The sequence below is a fragment of the Toxotes jaculatrix genome, chromosome 6 (assembly GCF_017976425.1).
Source record: "Toxotes jaculatrix isolate fToxJac2 chromosome 6, fToxJac2.pri, whole genome shotgun sequence".
Lineage (NCBI taxonomy): Eukaryota > Metazoa > Chordata > Actinopteri > Toxotidae > Toxotes > Toxotes jaculatrix.
The window spans coordinates 5,239,610-5,257,736 of NC_054399.1; the positions used below are offsets into that span (position 1 = coordinate 5,239,610).

At 40.5% G+C, this 18,127-nt stretch overlaps 1 protein-coding gene across 1 annotated transcript; it reads left to right on the forward strand.

Annotated features, from left to right (window-relative positions):
• The first annotated feature begins 345 nt into the window (after positions 1-345).
• Positions 346-10,438, forward strand: il12rb2 (interleukin 12 receptor, beta 2a). The gene is made up of 16 exons (XM_041041169.1): positions 346-570; positions 875-1,006; positions 1,284-1,541; positions 2,318-2,441; positions 2,546-2,736; positions 3,119-3,261; positions 3,641-3,785; positions 5,842-5,915; positions 6,514-6,724; positions 6,872-7,054; positions 7,269-7,370; positions 7,548-7,694; positions 8,030-8,164; positions 9,101-9,197; positions 9,380-9,467; positions 9,554-10,438. Exons 2-16 carry the CDS (start codon positions 937-939, stop codon positions 10,019-10,021), a joined length of 2,436 nt encoding a protein of 811 aa, XP_040897103.1. The 5' UTR covers positions 346-570; positions 875-936; the 3' UTR covers positions 10,022-10,438.
• Positions 10,439-18,127: the final 7,689 nt, after the last annotated feature.

Below are 18,127 nucleotides of genomic sequence, written 5' to 3' on the forward strand. Positions count from 1 at the left end.
TTGTTGTGCTGGTGCAGCTCCTCCTGTGACAGGTGTATCGTCTGAACATCAGTCTGAAGGATTCCCTCATCATGTTGGAATCAGTCCTCTCATCACATGAATGGGATTCAAAACTAGATAGGGGGAAAAAAAACTGCATCTACATTACCTGTCGTGATGTTTTGTTTACATGTCAGTGCGGTGGGGACGCATTTTATGAAGCTGCAGTTTGTTTCCCTAAATGTGTTTTTATTAAGAAACTGTGCAAATATATTGTCAACAACTGAAACACTAGGAATTGGAAAATTATATTCTACTTTTAGAGAAATTATATGTCAGATGTGTGCGTGCGTGCGTGTGTGTGTGTGTGTAAGTGAGTGAGTGACTTCGCCAGTGGACTTGTGACCTGAGTGCTTCAGTCCATCAGAGGCGGAGCTCCGACGGAGTCTCCTCTTCCGCTGAACTTCACCGCAGTCAGGAGGACACACGGCTCTAAAGCGAGATGTTTAGGACGACTTGCGAGGACGGATACAGCTCCAAAGGGCTCAGAAGGCAACAGGGGCTGATCTAACACTGGCATGTGATGTCTCGGTGAGTTTGCTGAGGGTTTATTTGACCTGTTTTCATTAGCGTTATTACTGAGAGGGCGCAGGTGCAGCTCAGTCTGGCGCTCTGCGTCTTAACACGGATCTGCACCTAAAATAATATGAATGGATAAGAAATGATATGATACAGTAACATATTATTTAATAAGGAAATTCATAAAGCACTGAGCTTTTGCCAGAAACAAACTTTCAGTCATTATGAGAATCATAATCCTTTAAAATATCGCCAAAAATCGCTTTTATTTCAACAACATGACCTAATGCATGTGTGTCCTTGTGCTTACTGTTAGATTAAATTAGCAGCTCCTGCTACGATGTAAGAGTCAGATAAGAAAGCAGCTACAGGTGTCTCATGGCGACGATGTCCCAAACATGGTCCATCTTCACTGCTGTTACATTGCTGGCGGTGCAGTTTTGCATAGGTAAGCTCAGACTGAGGATACACACTTCTACCATTTCTGTTGTTGTGTAAGATAAAATCTATGTATATCGATTTTTTTCCCTTTTTATTTGGTGATGAAATTGTTTTTTGTTTTTGTTTTTTAATCTTTCTGTGCGCAGGTTCACGTTTCCTCATCTGCTCTAAATCCGACAAATAAACAATTAATAATAATAATGCGTTCACTTCACTTAGCTCGTTAGATATAATTCATTGTGAGCATCATAACAGATTATATAAGTCATTATTTCTACTTTTAGGTGAGAAATCCTGTACCATCTGGTCCAGTGCTGGACCTTTGGTGCAGCGAGAATCCAGTTTTATGGTGTGCTGCACCTTTAACTGCAAGTGCAAGGGATCCATAGCCAGTGACCATCCACCCAGACCACGGAGCCACACTGTGTTGAATTCTACGACTATATGTTTAAATGTAGTGAACATAACAAAGAACAGAACATACAGCTGCTACTGTAACTGTCCTTCACTGGACCCCTGTGGACTGGACATCTCAGCTGGATGTGAGTATGAAGTAAAGAGGCAGTAAAGTTTCTGAAACTTTTATCCCACTGCAAAGTGTTTATGTGCCCATTTAGTGGATTTAAAACACTTGTATTTCAAATGAGATGACTGCCCAAGCTTTTAAAGCATGAGTTACCATATTCTACACCATAATGTAAGTTAAACATGAGACAGCGGCTTTACCAGTGATGAGATTGCTGTATTTATTTTCCATTCACACATTACACTAATTTAAAACTCATGCGAGTATTTACAAAAATCTTGCAGGATATTTTCTGTGTTTCAAGATGAGACTTTCATCTTAAGACATGACTCTAACTTTTCAAGCTACACAAAAGCTGTAGAAAAAAAAAGAAGCACAGCTGGTTCTGCTTTCTCTTCTTTATTTAGTGCACACACTATTAGCATGTCGCTGGGTGAGCACAGCTAAGTGTCATAAGTTGCTTATTCTGCTCACAGAGCTGTTTCTAATCTGCCAGTAAAAGCACGCTTGCTTTTTCAACACATACAGCATGTGCAGCCCCTGTATTGGAACGTGTACACAATATTATCAATATGAACACTTGTTCTGGAGGGACACATTCAACATTTAAAAAACTTTAACCTGTTCAAGCAATGTAAATGATAACAAAAGGGAACAGCACATTTTTACACTTATTTGAAATGATAACTTGTGTGCAAACTTGGGCGCACTTTCAAACTTTGAAAAAAAAAAGAAGAAGAAAAAACTTCAATATTTAGTTTTCAGTTCCTCTTTGTCTTCTTTGCCCTTCAGACCAACCAGATCACCCTAAAAACATTTCATGCATCTACAAGGTCAAAAATAATGAGAGTGGAGATGTGTTCTGCACCTGGAACAGAGGACGGGACACGTATCTTATAAACAGACCAGAGCTGTGGTGAGTTCAAAAAAGAAAGGAAACTTGAACAAAATCTGTCACACACGTCACATTTGAAAATGAATCCTGCTTCTACAAATGCAACTTGGCTTTGTGTGTTTCAGGGTGAGAACTGTATCAGGAAATCATACAGGTGAACCAGTGTCGCACAAAGTCCCCAGTAAAGGGACTGATTTGCTGTCAGTTAGTTTCACTTTGTCCAGATCTGTCCAGCTCATCTCTGTGTGGGTACAAGCTGAAAATCCACTGGGCTCTGTAGTGTCCTCCACCATGAACTACACTCTCAGCGACATCGGTAAGACCCAAATAAATTACTGAGCTCCAGGTGACTTCAGTTTGTGAGGTGCCTGTGTAGTATACGTAAATGTATATTTTCATATGTGATGACAGGTTCTAGTTGTTTGTAAAGTACAAAATGATGGTGATATAGTGACTCAAACTTGAAACCAGCCTTGCAGTGAAGCGTGTCCTTCTTTTGTACTCTGATGTTAAAGTTTGTGGTGGGTTGATAATCTCCCTCCATAATCCTTTCAACTAACGTAATGACAGAGTGGAATCCTATCTATGGTTACACCTGCTTTTTTGGTAAAGAAAACATTAAAAAACTTGGGAAAGTTGCTCAAGACTTTGTTTTTTATTATATCTCACCACTCTTGCTGTTGTGTTGATCTGAGCAGTGATGCCATCAACTCCTCTTCTTGGCCAACCCAAGTGCTCTTCCCGGGAGTGCACGATCAAAGTGGAGCAGTCTGTGAGGACTCAGCACCTGGAGATCCAATACAAAGCAGCGGAACAGACATGGACATCTTATCCAGACCAAGTAAGACGTTTAAGATTAGGTCCAGATTTTGGGAAGATGTTGCAAGAGATAATGCAAAAGGTTACTCATAAACCTTTGAAGACATATCCTGCGTGATTAGACTTATAAGTTCACTGATGATTCAAATAAAAAGACAGATATGAGTGTCTGAGGCTGCTGTGTGCAGAGGTAAACTCACAAAAAACAAGCGTCATAAACAAGCTGATAAATTCGACCTTTAATCTTCTGTCAGGTGTTTTTAAAATATGACCATAAATGGAATTTTACCACAAGCAAAAATCTTGAGTTGGAGCACAGCTGAGTGAATTAAGTCAATGCAAAAACAATAGATGAAAAATACTTATTTACAAATAAACATGTTTTTTTTTTTGACTGACAGGGCATGCAGATGGGTACAGTTCAGGACTGGTCCATCTCCCCCCTGCAGCCCTATGGCTTGTACCACTTCAGAGCTCGATCCAAATTTAGCACCGGCTTGTGGAGTCAGTGGAGCACAAACATTTCCAGCTGGACTCAAGAGGAGGGTAAGTAGACTAAGAAGACTATTCAGAGAGCCTACCTGTTTGTACCTGTGCACTTTGTGAATGGAAGCACCACTGACACTGTCTAAAGCCAAATCAGCAGCTCTGACTGGAGTATTTGCAGCATCTCTGTGGTTAATCATTAATCTATACAACATATCAGATGCTGAAGTAATGTTTCCTTTGGGTTTTTTTTGAGGCAGTTATCAGCTCACCACTGTCTGCCTGCAGAACACCTAGAAGCCACTGAGAAAGCCCTTATTGTGTTGAGAGCAAAACCAGCTATTGCATGAATTTCATGCAGTAAGATTACAGTGAAATATGCTTAGTAAACTGTATTTGCATCAGTTCAACACTGGGACAGAGTGAACAACAGTGAAGCGGTAAAGAAGACAGTAATGGTTCATGGGAAATATTGCAGGATATTTTAAATACTGATGGTGTTAAGATATGGAGGTCTCTACAAAGCTTTGAATGTAAGGTATGAATGTGCAGCTGTGACAGTCAGCAGCAGCAGCAGCAGCAGTAGTAGCAGTAGAGTTCAAAGTAGACATAGCGAAAGAGACAGTTTTGGTAAACAGTGTCTTAAGCTTTACATCTTGTTCAGTAAATGAACGCGCTTAGTTACATCTGTCAGTAAATCATCCTCATTGTCTGGGGTCAGCCCACCCTGTCAGATGGTTGATCTTAAGCCACTAAAAGAAGTCTTTTTCAAATGACCTATTTTGTTTGAACCAATCACTCCCAGCTACTCTGATTTCTGACCTTCCAGGCAGCTTCTGGTTTCATGGCAGAAGCCAATGGCTGTTTACCACAGGATCTGAAACATGATTGAGGAAGCTAATATATCACAATAAACAACTGCTTGCCTTATCTTGTGAAATTTGTAACATCCTTTCATAGAAGTGCAGGACCCACTGGTATATGCATACAGTAACTGCAAAATCAGTTGTTTCCTTTAAATCTTTTTCCCTTTTCTCCTGACAGTATTAAAACCAAACATGTATGAAAGTAATTAAGCAAAAAGCCTTCATTCTGCCATGAACTGTGCGTGTAGATTTAATGAAGGTTTAAGGTCAATTAGAACCAGAGAGGTTCAATTCACCATTAGACATCTTATGAATAAACTGTGTACAAATATCTGAGAGGGTTAGGGAGGGGTAGTGCTAGAAGTACAGTCAGCAGCAATAACAGATACACGGCATATGAAAAAATGTTGTATATAAAATCATGTTTGCAGGCAGTTCCAAAAAAACGATGAAAAGTCATTAAGTATCAAGGAAATTAAACAATGTCAATTATTTTTATTGAACTGTTAAAGATGGATGCTCCAGGACCCCAAACAGAAAATTAACGCAGCAGTGAAAGGTGGAGCGCTCACATCTCAAATCTTCCCATGTACAGTACACAAATTACAGGGTGGAGTGACCTTTACTTCCCTACTGTGTTATCACATGTCATGCATGCAATACTGGGTCTGTGTTACAGCAGAGGAAAATCATCCTCGCTACATACAGTACACAAATTACAGGGTGGAGTGACCTTCACTTCCCTACTGGGTTGTCACATGTCACACATGCACTACTCCGTTTGTGTTACAGCAGAGGAAAATCATCCTCGCCCTTTTGCAGCAGGTGCTACATACATGAAAGCATCAGCCAGTTCAGCCGGAAAAAAAACATTCAGAAAACGCCACGAGTTAGTTATGAGTAGAATTACGTTGATTTTATTTTTAAAAATATATACTTCCCACAAAAAAACAAACTCCTAATCTTTGCCTTTATGTGTAATCTTAACAATAACAATGTCATGGCACAAAGTTTCTTGGAATTGTTACTCATCGCTGTCAGACTTCAGCTCACATAGGAAAATTTAACAGACATCATAGACCAGTACAAATGATCAGGATAAGAAACATCAGTGCTCACGAAGCTGATGCACTCATTCACTGAAAAAAAGCTAGTTCTTGTAAGTGAAGTCAAACACTGAGGTTGTCAACCTTCTTATCTATGACTTTAGTCGTATTGTGCAGTGACGGATTAATGTTCCATTGTTTTAGCTCCCGCAAAAGAGCTGGATGTGTGGTACGCTGAATCTGCATCTGACTTGAAATCCCAGAGAGTTTACTGGAAGGTAAGTTTTGAATCTTATCCATTTTTTAAAAAACACTTCATATTGCTGAGAAAGGGTGAAGGATGGACCACACAGCACTGTTACACCTTTTCATCGGTTTAAGTGTCTGTGGTCTCCATGTGTTCCCTCTCCTCTTTCTCGCTCTGTCTCTGTGTGGGGGCGTGCGGTGTTGTAGCCATAGTAACACTTTCTGATCTTCCTGCTTTGCTATTACACTCTGCACAAACTAAAGGTCAACCCTTGACCACTTCTGAGGTGTGTCACCCTCACACACACACAGTTCACACACACACACTCACACATACCAACCCTCTACCACACACGTACACACACACACACACACACACACACACACCTACATTCATTTAATGTCACATAAAGTGAAACCTGACTGCAGACACCACAGTTTCAGTTTACAAGAAAAGAGGAGCTGAACAGAAATGATGTGTCTTGCATACTCATCTTGCCGTGTGATGATTTTGAGCATCCTGTAAAGACCAAATCCCAGGCACGTGTCAAAACTCCCTGCAGTTTGCCACAAAAGCTTTTTCAAATATGTTTTTCTTTTTTTTTTTTTTTTACATTTTTCTGATTGCAGGAGGCAAACATTTCCATCTCCAGAGGGAAGATCATAGAGTATAAAGTCAAAGTTTACAGCCCAGACTCTGGATTGGACATTGTCACTAGCGTCAGTGCAGATGCCAGGAGTTTTTCAGTCCCGACGTGTGCTAATTGTGAAGTGACACTGTGGGCCCGAAACTCCAAAGGGCTGTCTCCTCCTGCTAGAATTACACCACATCACACGAAAGGTAAAAAAGAAAAGAAAATTTACCATCTGATATTTACAGGTAAATGCCAGATGGATTACTAATACTGAACTCAGGATGAATATGGTGTCTGTGTTTCTCTCTTGTACGTAGCAGTGAACGTATTCATACATGCTTCTCATTTTTCAGCCAAGTCCTTTCAGGATGTGCAAGTGACAGCAGGCAACCACAATGCCACCATCTCCTGGAGAAAGCATGAAACTGCAGCGCTACCTGCTGCGTATGTGGTGGAGTGGTACCCAGAGGGTCACAAGCTGGAGGAGCTCAGATGGGTCAGACTGGGCGGCAGTGAAGACCATGCAGTCATTACAGGTGGGACATTTGGCTGTACAGTAAATACAGGTGGAGTAACACACAAAAAAAGCAAAGGCAGTGATGTACAGTTCTTCACTTCAGACATGTTGAAGTCTTTCTGATGTCACTTCTTGTTTTCTCACTCCCTCTCTCCATAACCTTTTTTTTCTGTTTATCATATCTGCTCCAAAAATAATATAACTATTGTTTACCACTATCTTTCTTTATACAGATATTAAGCCATATGAGTGCTACATGGGAGCAGTGTATGCTTTCTATAACGAGAACTCAGTGAGCAGGTCCGTGTTTGCAGGTGTCACCACTTTGGAGTCAGGTAAGATCAGAGAGGAGCTTTGCATTATGCTAGGACTATTTTCTAATTTACTGGACCATCATAATATTATAATAATGCTGAATATCAGTAGTAGTAGGAGGAGTTGTGCTATTAGGATAACTGGTATAAAGTTATTAACACAGGTATTAAATTGTTTAAAATAAAAATTGGTTGCAGCACCAACAGCTGGTCCACTGGTCCAAGAGAAGGTTCAGGGGGACACAGTGAAAGTGACCTGGACGGAGCTTCCCAGGAGCCAGCAGAGGGGTTGTATCACCAAGTATACCATCTATTTAGAGGACGGCAGCGGATACCAGCAGCCCTGTAAGAACAATTTTATCTGTGCTTGTTAGGGACTGTACAAACATTTTAGAGGCAGAGGGAAGGGTGTCTCCTACTCTCCTCAGAGAGCAAGAGTATATATTTTTCTTGACCTATACTTCTATTTCACATTTGTGAGATAATAAAAATAAAAATCTGTATTTTTTCATGTGCGTCATGAAGCTCTACAAGCCTCAGTTTACGTGTTGGCTGAAACTACTTGTACAAAGAAGTGATGGCACATTGTTTGTAGCATGTACATTAGTAATCTTCCTTAAAACTGCTCCTCTGCTGTGTGTGTGTGTGTGTCTGTGTGTGTGTTTGAATTTGTATTTCAGACTCTATACCAGCATCGGACAAGAAGATGTATGTGATTAAGGACCTGTCGCCAGCTGTCTACTGGCTGTGGATGACTGCCTCGACTGCTACAGGAGAGGGCCCTGCGGGTCAAAAACTCAAGTTCTACATCCAGCGTGAGCACCTTTCTCAGTTTCTTTGTAAGAATAGTTTGGGGTAATGTGAGTTAGATGAAAATCACAGAGTCTCCACATGTTGCCTGCCACCTGGTTCTGACTGTATTGGATGACCATTGGCTGTAATGGATTTAAGGCTGGGTATCGAATTCAATACTTCCTAAGGTATTGACCGAATTGCCTATCGTGTATTGAAAAATGTCATTTAGTTCGATTCCAAATGTCGATACCTAATGGGTTAATCTCGTCAACGTCAGTGAGCCAATGAGCTTGCAGCATGTTTGACGTGCCAAGCTCAAAAGTGCTGGTGATTGGCTGTGTCCAGTCATCCAGGAAAAACACTAGTTTATGATAGTTTGTGATATAATGGCATGCTGCAGTAAGCCTAATATACTGACTTGAATTGTTAATTTTGCACTGAAAACTATTTGCACTGGTTCATTGTGTTGGTTACATTTGTTCCTTTGTACTTTTTTCACTTTTTACTTTGCACGTTTTCCATGCATGTATGAATGAAAAAGTGCAGGAACAGAAAAATAAAACCAAAGTTTTTCAAAGTTATGTGTAATGTAGACTTTCTAGAATAGATTTTTAAAACATTTGGTATTGAAAAAAGTGTTCAGGAATCGGTATCAAAAATTTTTGAATGATACCCAGCCCTAAATGGTATAAGCCCCAGACTCCAGCAGAATTTCTTACACTGACAGTGACAGTTATGTTGTAACATTAAGACCAAACTTGTAGAAAGACATATTGTAAATGAATTAATGTCATGTTTGATATTGAGCAAACAACTTAAAAAGGTTTCACCTGACAGCTGTTGTTAATATCTAATGAGAGATAATATCCCTGCACTGCTTGTTTTTTTTTTCTTTTACTACAAATGTATATGCTGCAACTTTACATCTTCTCCCTGTTTTATTCTCACTATTGCAGAGGAAACTCCACTTTCCCTCTTACTAGTGTGTAGTGTCATCTCCCTGATTGTGCTGCTTTGGCTGTGTCTGTGGCAGAGTTCGGCAGTAAGGCAGAAGTAAGTGAGCAGCAGCAGCTCTATATGGACTTAATAACTGCAAGCTAACTAACAAGCTCATATTTTATCATTTTGTTCATCTGTAGTTCTGCAAAAAACACAATGTCAAAAAAAATATGCAGGAATGAAAATGAAGTATTATGTTGCTAAAACAAGTTTTTGTTTTCCGCATTCTCCCTTAGGTTCTGGGTGTTTTTCCAGTGCCTCAAACTTGATAAAGTGCCAGATCCTCAAAACAGCAAATGGGCAAAAGAGTATTCCCAGGAGAAGGTATTTATGTAAAAGTAAATAAAAATCTAACCTACATTCCAGCTCATTGTTCCTAGTTCCTGAGCCTATATCTTCCTCCCAAACAGGGCAAGATGAACCTGCAGCTGCAGCTGAGTAACTCCAGTGTACCTGAGGAGGAGGAAGAGCTCATCCTGGTGGATGTTGAGGAGCTGCCCAAGCAGAACAGTGACACCTCCACATCTTCAAACGTCCCATTGCAGCTCCTTCCTCAGGTCGGCCTGAGCCCAGAGACCGAGCAGGCCACAGTGCTGTACCCTCTGACAACCACTTACATCAAGAGCTTGTCCCAGGACTCGGACAGCTCCGACCACACGCAGACCTCCCTGGACACAAACACAACCGTGGACTACATCTCATCACACGGGATGGGAATTATGGAAGAGGAGGAGGATGACGACGACGAGGAGGAGTTTGCAGAAATGTTGGGTTTCTTCCCCAGTCACAACGTCTTCATGGAGCCTTTGGATTTTGGAGCAAAGTTGACACTGGATGCAGTTAAAATCGACTGTAGCGACCTCTTTCGGAACGCTTAGTGTTGATCTGAAACCAGTTCGGTGAGATGAGGTTTGACTGAGAACAACTTTTAGAGGAAGATCTGATGAAAGAAACGAAAGAGACTGGACTCAATAATGGGAGGTGGTGACTGGGTTCTTCCTTTTTTTCCTGCTTCGGAGTCAGTTAATTTCTTTTTTTTTTTCTTGGATCATACAACTAGCTGGGTTGTGCATGAACTACCTCTTTGCTTGTGGGAATCAGAACTGTAACATAGACATTTGTCTTGCAGTTGTCAGAGCTTTTATGCAGTAATAATATTAGACTCAAGATGTACTTTTCTTTTTCTTTTCATGCATTACCATTGTTTTCTCTTCAGAATGCATATAGACACACTAATACCACAACCAGAGTGAACACAGCACGAGTTGCAAGAGTAAATCAGATATTGAAATTTCTGCCTGCCTGAATTGTGGTATTTGAAAAAGGCCTCATCCTGAAGCTGACCACACAGCAGACATTCTGATTTGTCACGGCAGGAAAATTACAGGCGTAGTTAAATAACATTAACACTGGTTCAGTTTTATTCAAGTGTCCTTGTAAGACAGTGTGACAGTGAAGCAGCTAAATGGGAATCAGCCATTGTTCATTTTATTATTTACACCATTGCTTTTCCTTCCTTCTGTGAAGACTCAAAACATACTTGCAAGCACTGATGGACCATCCTGTAAATTGGCTGTGCTTTTAAATACACCTATGCTACCTCAGTCTTAGCTCACATGAACGATTACAAAGTTAAATTTAGGTATGGGGCCGATCCGATCCAGTATCGATATCGACACGGATCGGAATTTTCCGATCCAACCGTTTCTGTGCTTTAATGTTGTCTGCTGAAATGACTCCACAAGTGATTCCCTGCCAGCTGCTCTGCTAACTGGCTGCAAAATGTGGAATGGATTTCCCGAACGGAGGCGTGTCTCAATGTGACGCTGAGTAATGAGACACGCCGCCGTTCTTGAAGTCCATTCCACAGTTTGCAGCCAGCTAGCAGGCGAGCATTGAGCAGCACCGTGGCTAACCAACTTTTCAGCAAAACATGTCCGCTGTGTGGAAATATTTTGCACTAGAAACACTCCAAAGCAAGACAGCAACGTGCAATGTTTGCAAAGCCAAACATAGACAACATAAAGACAATAAGTAGTAATTAGCTCAACGTTAACATAATATAGAGAATCCCATTGGCGGGCTAGTGCATTAGCATCGGTCACGCTATTAACTTTTACACACAAACGATAAACCAAAGCGGGACACCATAACAGGAAAGTCATACAGGTAATTCACACACCAACAATATATTACTCACAGACTTATGTCCCTTCTAGGTACAGTAGGAAGAAAATGAACCGTGAATGAGGTTCCGCCCCTCGGGATATTTGAGATTTGAAAAACCTTGATTTGCTACAAGAGCCAGTATACTTAATTTGTGCTGATCACATCAAGTAGCCTTTTTTTTCTATTTTATTTTGACAGGGGTAGTCTCAAAGAAGGTTACCCTTTATGGGTTATTATCTCTTGAATTTAATAACTATTGACTGTTAACAGGATTTCCTGTTTTTCTGACCTTATACTTACCTCAAGTTGCCTTTTGGGACATGCATGCATACATTCGTACATATCATACTTGCCTGTAGAGAAGTTTTATCACAGCATCGTATAAAATCAACAATAATGATAATAATTAAAGCTGCAAGCAGCGATGGGCGGGCCCTCGCACCCTTTGCGAGCCGTGGGAGTCGCAGCCAGCGCAGCCATGCACACAGTCCTTCTATGTCCCGTCCTCTCTCCTGCTCTTCTCCGCAGAGAAGCACAGTAGTTTACAGCAACAGAAAAGACACCCCCCCCCCCCCCCCCCCCTCCAGCAGGGGGCACTATGAGTGTATTATCATATGAGCATATAAATGAGTTGAGAGTGTGAAGGTCTTCTTGATTATCTGTGCAGAGCAAACATGTAATTTGGTTTAATGGACAGTATGTTATTTGTAAATTACTTTAGTGTTGTTTAGAGTTTGTGTAGACATTTCAATGGTGTTATTTTCAGCCACATATGTTAAGAATACCAGGATGTCCTTGGTTAAATATATCCTGGTATTTGTGGATATATATATGAAAAAGTTAACTTTAATGGACATTTGTACTTGAGTTGTGTTTATGTGACTACATGCGTAAAGTGGTTACAAGAAAGTTGCTCGCCTGTTAAAAGTTAAAAGTTAGACATTGTTTTTCCAAGCATTGTGTAATTTGTATTTTAACCATACACATTTCATGATTAAATGTAGGGAGGTGGGACTTTAGTTGAGTGGGACTAGTTGTTTGGTTCAGTGGTGTCTTATGATTGATGAATGATGTCTGTGGCCACACCCCCTTTTGTTTTGGGAATTCTGCCAACGTGTGAATAAAACAACAACAAGGTGAGTTTAGGTAGACATTTTTGCCATATGGATGATTTGGCAATAGTTAAAGCTTTGCATAATTTGTATAGTGTGTTGGTTTTTGGTGAGATGGTTTGGTTTATTTTGGCAGTACAAATGTTGATCTGCATTGTAAGATGAATTATCTGTATTAACATTTTGATAACAAAATGTTTCCTAAACAGAATCAACGATTCAATAAAATATAAGAAATAAAAACGAGGTTAAAGTTCAGGTGGAGGAAAAATCTCCATCTAAAACTGAAGAAACATCAACAGCTGCACTGCGGCGAAAGTTTTGCTCTTTCCTTCAACGCGACACAGCGCGCGACTGCCAAAAGCGTGTGACGTCAGACGCCAATAAAACCACGTGGGTGCCGAACTGAACTTAAACCCCCAGAGAGACCGAGTCCTGTAAAGAATGTGGGCGAACGGCGAGACTTCAGAACCCGGATCCGGTGTCTCGCTCGCTCAGGCCATCACCGTCATTACTGCCAGGTGAGCGCGTTTTCACGCTGGTTCATGTTCCTGTAGCTGCCGAAGGCCTGAGGTTGAGTTTAAACTGGGCGAAGTGGTGAATTAACTGAATCACATCACTATGTGCCTCGGTCCTCCAGAGGACTCTCCAGCTCAGGAGCCGGGCCTTAGTCATAATGAGAATCAGCCATTTTTAAAAAAGACACCTTCAAATACACAGTACAAGCTAGCTTGGTGATGCACACCTGTTAAAGGTGGACCGCCGCCATAACCCTGAGAGCCCAGGCTTAAACCTGAAGTTAGCCGGCTAACCACAGGTCCTGCCTTGTGGTCCAGACCTCAGGTCTGGATTCAGACTAACTGACTTTTCTCTTTGATTTAACAGAGAAACGGCTCCTCTGGTGAAGAAGGCAGGAGAAGGACAGAGACGCCGACTCGACCTCGTTCAGATTCACGTGGAACTTAAACTAATCCAGAGAGGTCAGTGAAACCTGTCGGTCTGCTGAAGTAGCTACTAGTTAGCTTCAAAATGAGAGCTTTCAGGTAGAGTTAGGCGGTGTCCGTTAAAATCTGCTGGTATTTTCTAACCCCGCCGGTCAGAATGTCAGGTGAAAATATTCCCTACAAGTACAATCTGAATTTTGAGTCAAAGACATTACAAGTGAGGACAGGTCGGCTGCAGCTACAGCCGCTCATAGATGCCACAAGTGCGCAACAAGACGCCATCGCTTCTCCGTGATTCGGGAGGCTTGAACTTCTCAACAGCGACTTTCTCATTTAGAGATTTCAGCGAAATCTACCCTGAGTGGGCTTAACCGGCCAAGATAGCTCCCGTGATCCCCGTCTCCAGTGTGCCAGCACAGAGGTTTCTCTCTGCAGAGCCGCATCCAAACGGCGCCTATTGTATAATGCGCATTGCAAGTTGCGGAGAGACACTGCTGTAGATTTTAATTCAGCTGCTGTAGCATATAACTAACTGCAGCAAATATGCATCTGAAACATGTCAAGGGATCTTTTAATATTAATTAACCCTCGTGGCCCGAGCCTCATTTTGTTACACTGGTCTTGATAAGGGACAAAAGTGTCCTCTTCAAAAAAGATCATAAAAATCATATATATTATTTTTTAAACATTTTTTTTACATATTTTTTTAAATCAACTTCAGTCCTGATCATAAATAGCAAATATTTAATTATTTTCAGAATTTTAACCCTTAATATGCCAGTGTTTATGATGGCATCACAATGTTTTCTTAAAAAAAAACACACAAAAATTGAAATATTTTCAATATTCTCTGAAACTGTAAACACTGGCATATAAAGGGTTAAAATTCTGAAAATAGGTTACAGAGTGTAAAAATAGAGTAATATGGGATTTGTGTTTGAAATTAAAAAAATTCTTAAAAAATACACACTTTTGGCATATATCATAGAAAGCATAACCATTGCAAAGTTATCAAAAAAATAAAATTTGCAAAGGACAGTTTTGTCTTCTTTGGTACACGTTATAGTTTTTATTGCATTGAAAACACATATAGCGACCTGACTTTTTTTCAGTTGGCAGCACGCCGTGTTATCTGGACTGGAGCCAGTCCAGATGGGTTTTATCTGAGAATACTTTCTTTATATTCATGTTCAAAGAGCGCAGCTTTGTGCAATATTTATTTTAGAAGTGACGCATGGGAGTCAGTTGACGGCACTTATTTTTTCTGATACAGCCTATATGTTTCAATAAAAAGATTCTAAACTGACATACTTTGGTATCATTCTCATACATCCTGCATATCATTCATCATTTTAAGCTCAATAAATTCAGATAATACAAATATTTAATAAAAACATTTGTCCGGTAAATTGAAAACCTGCCGGTCACGTTGTGAATTAAAAATGATGACCGTGAGGCTCAGCAAAGTATTGGCTTGTGCTTGGACCGTTCACAAACTGAATGGATAGTCACTTGTTGTGCGACTAGCCATCTTTTTTTCTCTCTTTCTCTCTTCTCCGTGCTGTCACGTAATGACGTCACGTTCATAAACTTTATCAAATGTCTCAAAAAGTAAAACATATTCTATGTACTACTGAAGTTAAACTGAAAATTCAACCACATAAGGCATTAAATAAATGATGTTTAATATTTAATCCTGATCTCCTAAGTTTATTTTATATTTTTTACTGACTTATTGAAACTGATACCATTGCTATTTTTAAGATGACCGTATACCTGATTACCTTAATACCTTATTACTGCCCAACCCTACTGTCAGGTGTGTTAACCTGGTTAACTCAGGGTAATGTGGTGTAGGTACTCAGTAAAGAGAGAGTGTGTGAGTGAGATAAAATACCACACACATACACCATCATGAACTTAAGTCAGGAAAAGACCAAACCTGAAAACAACAGAGGCTCCAGACTCGACTCACACTAACTCTGTTTTCTTCTTCTTTTTTTTCAGGTAGATCTACGAACTGTAAGTCTGATTTTTCTTTAATATGTGGTTTGGATGTTCAACGAACCATCCCTGCTGTCAGCCACCGTGCCTCTGCCTCTTGTATTTTTTTTTATTTCGCTACTGTGTTATTTTGACCCTCATACCCTGTTTGTTATTTTGATCCTCATGCCCTTTGTGTTATTTTGATCCTCTTGCCCTCTTTATAGCCATCCTCATGCCACATTTCTTATTTTCATCCTCATCCTCTGTTTGTTATTTTCATCCTCATCCTCATGCCCCGTTTCTTATTTTCATGCTCATGCCCTGTTTGCTAGTTCCATCATCATGCCCCATTTTCTAGTTCCACCCTCATGCCTTGTTTCTTATTTTCATCCTTATCCTCATGCCCTGTTTGTTATTTTGATCCTCATGCCTTGTTTCTTATTTTCATCCTTATCCTCATGCCCTGTTTGTTATTTTGATCCTCATGCCCTGTTTGTTATTTTGATCCTCATGCCCTGTTTGTTATTTTCATCCTCATCCTTTCTTAGTTCTATGCTCTTGCCCCGTTTATTATTTTCATCCTCATACCCTCTTTGCTAGTTCCATCCTCATGCCCCGTTTGTTATTTTCATCCTGATTCTCATGCCCTGTTTGTTATTTTCATCCTCATCTACATGCCCCGTTTGCTAGTTCCATCATCATACCCCGTTTGCTAGTTCCATCCTCATGCCCTGTTTGTTGTTTTCATCCTCATACCCCATTTCTTATTTTCATCCTCATTCTCATGCCGTTTATTTTCATCCTCATCAGCTCTTTATTTCTGTCCTCTTGCCCCGTTTGTTATTTTCATCCTCAACCTCATGCCCCGTTTGTTATTTTCATCCACTCTCCCCATTTGTTATTTTCATCCTCTCTCCTCGTTTGTTATTTTCATCCTCTCTCCTCGTTTGTTATTTTCATCCTCTCTCCCCGTTTGTTATTTTCATTATGCCCTGTTTATTTTCATTCCTATCCTCATGCCCCCTTTGCTAGTTCCATCCTCTCTCCCCATTTATTTTCATCCTAATGCCCTGTTTGTTATTTTCATCCTCATGCCCTGTTTGTTATTTTCATCCTCATTCCCTCTCTGTTAGTTCCATCCTCTTGCCCCATTTGTTATTTTCATCCCTATCCTCATGCCCTCTTTCATAGTTCCATCCTCACACATCTAACATTACCACTTATTATTCAGGGGTATCCACAAACACATCTATATATCTATAGCTATTTAAAACAGGGCTTTGTCTTTGCCTATTGTAGCTGGTCTGTCTCTGTGTCTGTATGTGGGTCCGTCTGTCTTTTTGTGTCTGTCTCTATGTGAGTCTGTCTCTATGTGGGTCTTTGACGTATGAAGAAGATGAAGGCCGAGCTGGACCGAGTCCTCCCTGATGAAGGTGATGCCACCCCCACCTCTGCACCATGTGATTGATCTCTGCGGATACTGACCAGTGTGTTCTGTCAGATACATCATCCACTTCAGCTAAATCTGTTTGTGCTCTGTATTTATGCTAATTGATTTTCTTGTTTTTCAGACCCCCCCGACACCAGACACGACAGTCAGAAGGGCAGAGACGCCGACTTGACCTCGTCCAGATTCACGTGGAACTTAAACTAATCCAGAGAGGTCAGTGACACCTGTCACTGAAGTAGCTACTAGTTAGCTTCAAAATGAGTGCTTTCAGGTAGAGTTGGGCAGTATCCAAACTTTCACACCGTCAAACCTCCTCCACATTTTACCCCAGTATACATTATCACTGCGACCTGGGTGTCCGTTAAAATCTGCCGGTATTTTCTAACCCCGCTGGTCAGAATGTCAGGTGAAAATGTTCCTTACAAATACAGTTTGAATTTTTAGTCAAAGATATTACAAGTGTGGACGAGTCGGCTGCATTAAATAAATGATGTTTAATATTTAAGCCTTATCTCCTATATAAGTGTTTTGCTTTTTTTTTTTTTTTTTTTTTTTTTTTAAACTGACTAACGTGGTGGAGTAGGTGCTCAGTAAAGAGAGAGTGTGTGAGCGAGAGAGTGAGATAAAATACCACACACACCCGCCATCATGAACTTCAGTCAGGACAAGACCAAACCTGAAAACATCGGGGGTTCCAGACTCGACTCACACTAACTCTGTTTTCTTCTTCTTCTTCTTTTTTTTTTTTTTTTTTTTTTCCAGGTAGATCTACGAACTGTAAGTCTGCTTTTTCTTTAATATGTGGTTTGGATTTTCGCCGAACCGTCACTGCTGTCAGCCACCGTGCCTCTGCCTCTTGTATTTTTTATTTTGCTACTGTGCTTTGTTATTTTGATCCTCATGCCCTCTCTATTTCCATCCTCATGCCCCATTTCTTATTTTCATCCTCATGCCCTGTTTGTTATTTTCATCCTCATTCTCATGCCCCGTTTGTTATTTTCATCCTCATCATCTCTTTATTTCTATCCTCTTGCCCCGTTTGTTATTTTCATCCTCATCATCTCTTTATTTCTATCCTCTTGCCCCGTTTCTTATTTTCATTCTCAACGTCATGCCCTGTTTGTTATTTTCATTCTCATGCCCTCTTTGCTAGTTCCATCCTCATGCCCTGTTTGTTATTTTCATCCTCATCCTCATGCCCCGTTTGCTAGTTCCATTCTCATGCCGCGTTTCTTATTTTCATCCTCATACCCTGTTTGTTATTTTCATCCTCATCATCTCTTTATTTCTATCCTCTTGCCCCATTTATTTTCATCCTCATCA

Excerpts from the sequence above, each read along its gene's own strand:
- il12rb2 (XM_041041169.1), top strand. The coding sequence starts at position 937 with ATGGCGACGATGTCCCAAACATGGTCCATCTTCACTGCTGTTACATTG. Across the intron at positions 3,262-3,640 it reads GGACATCTTATCCAGACCAA|GGCATGCAGATGGGTACAGT; the intron begins GTAAGACGTTTA and ends TTTGACTGACAG. Across the intron at positions 7,055-7,268 it reads AGACCATGCAGTCATTACAG|ATATTAAGCCATATGAGTGC; the intron begins GTGGGACATTTG and ends TTCTTTATACAG.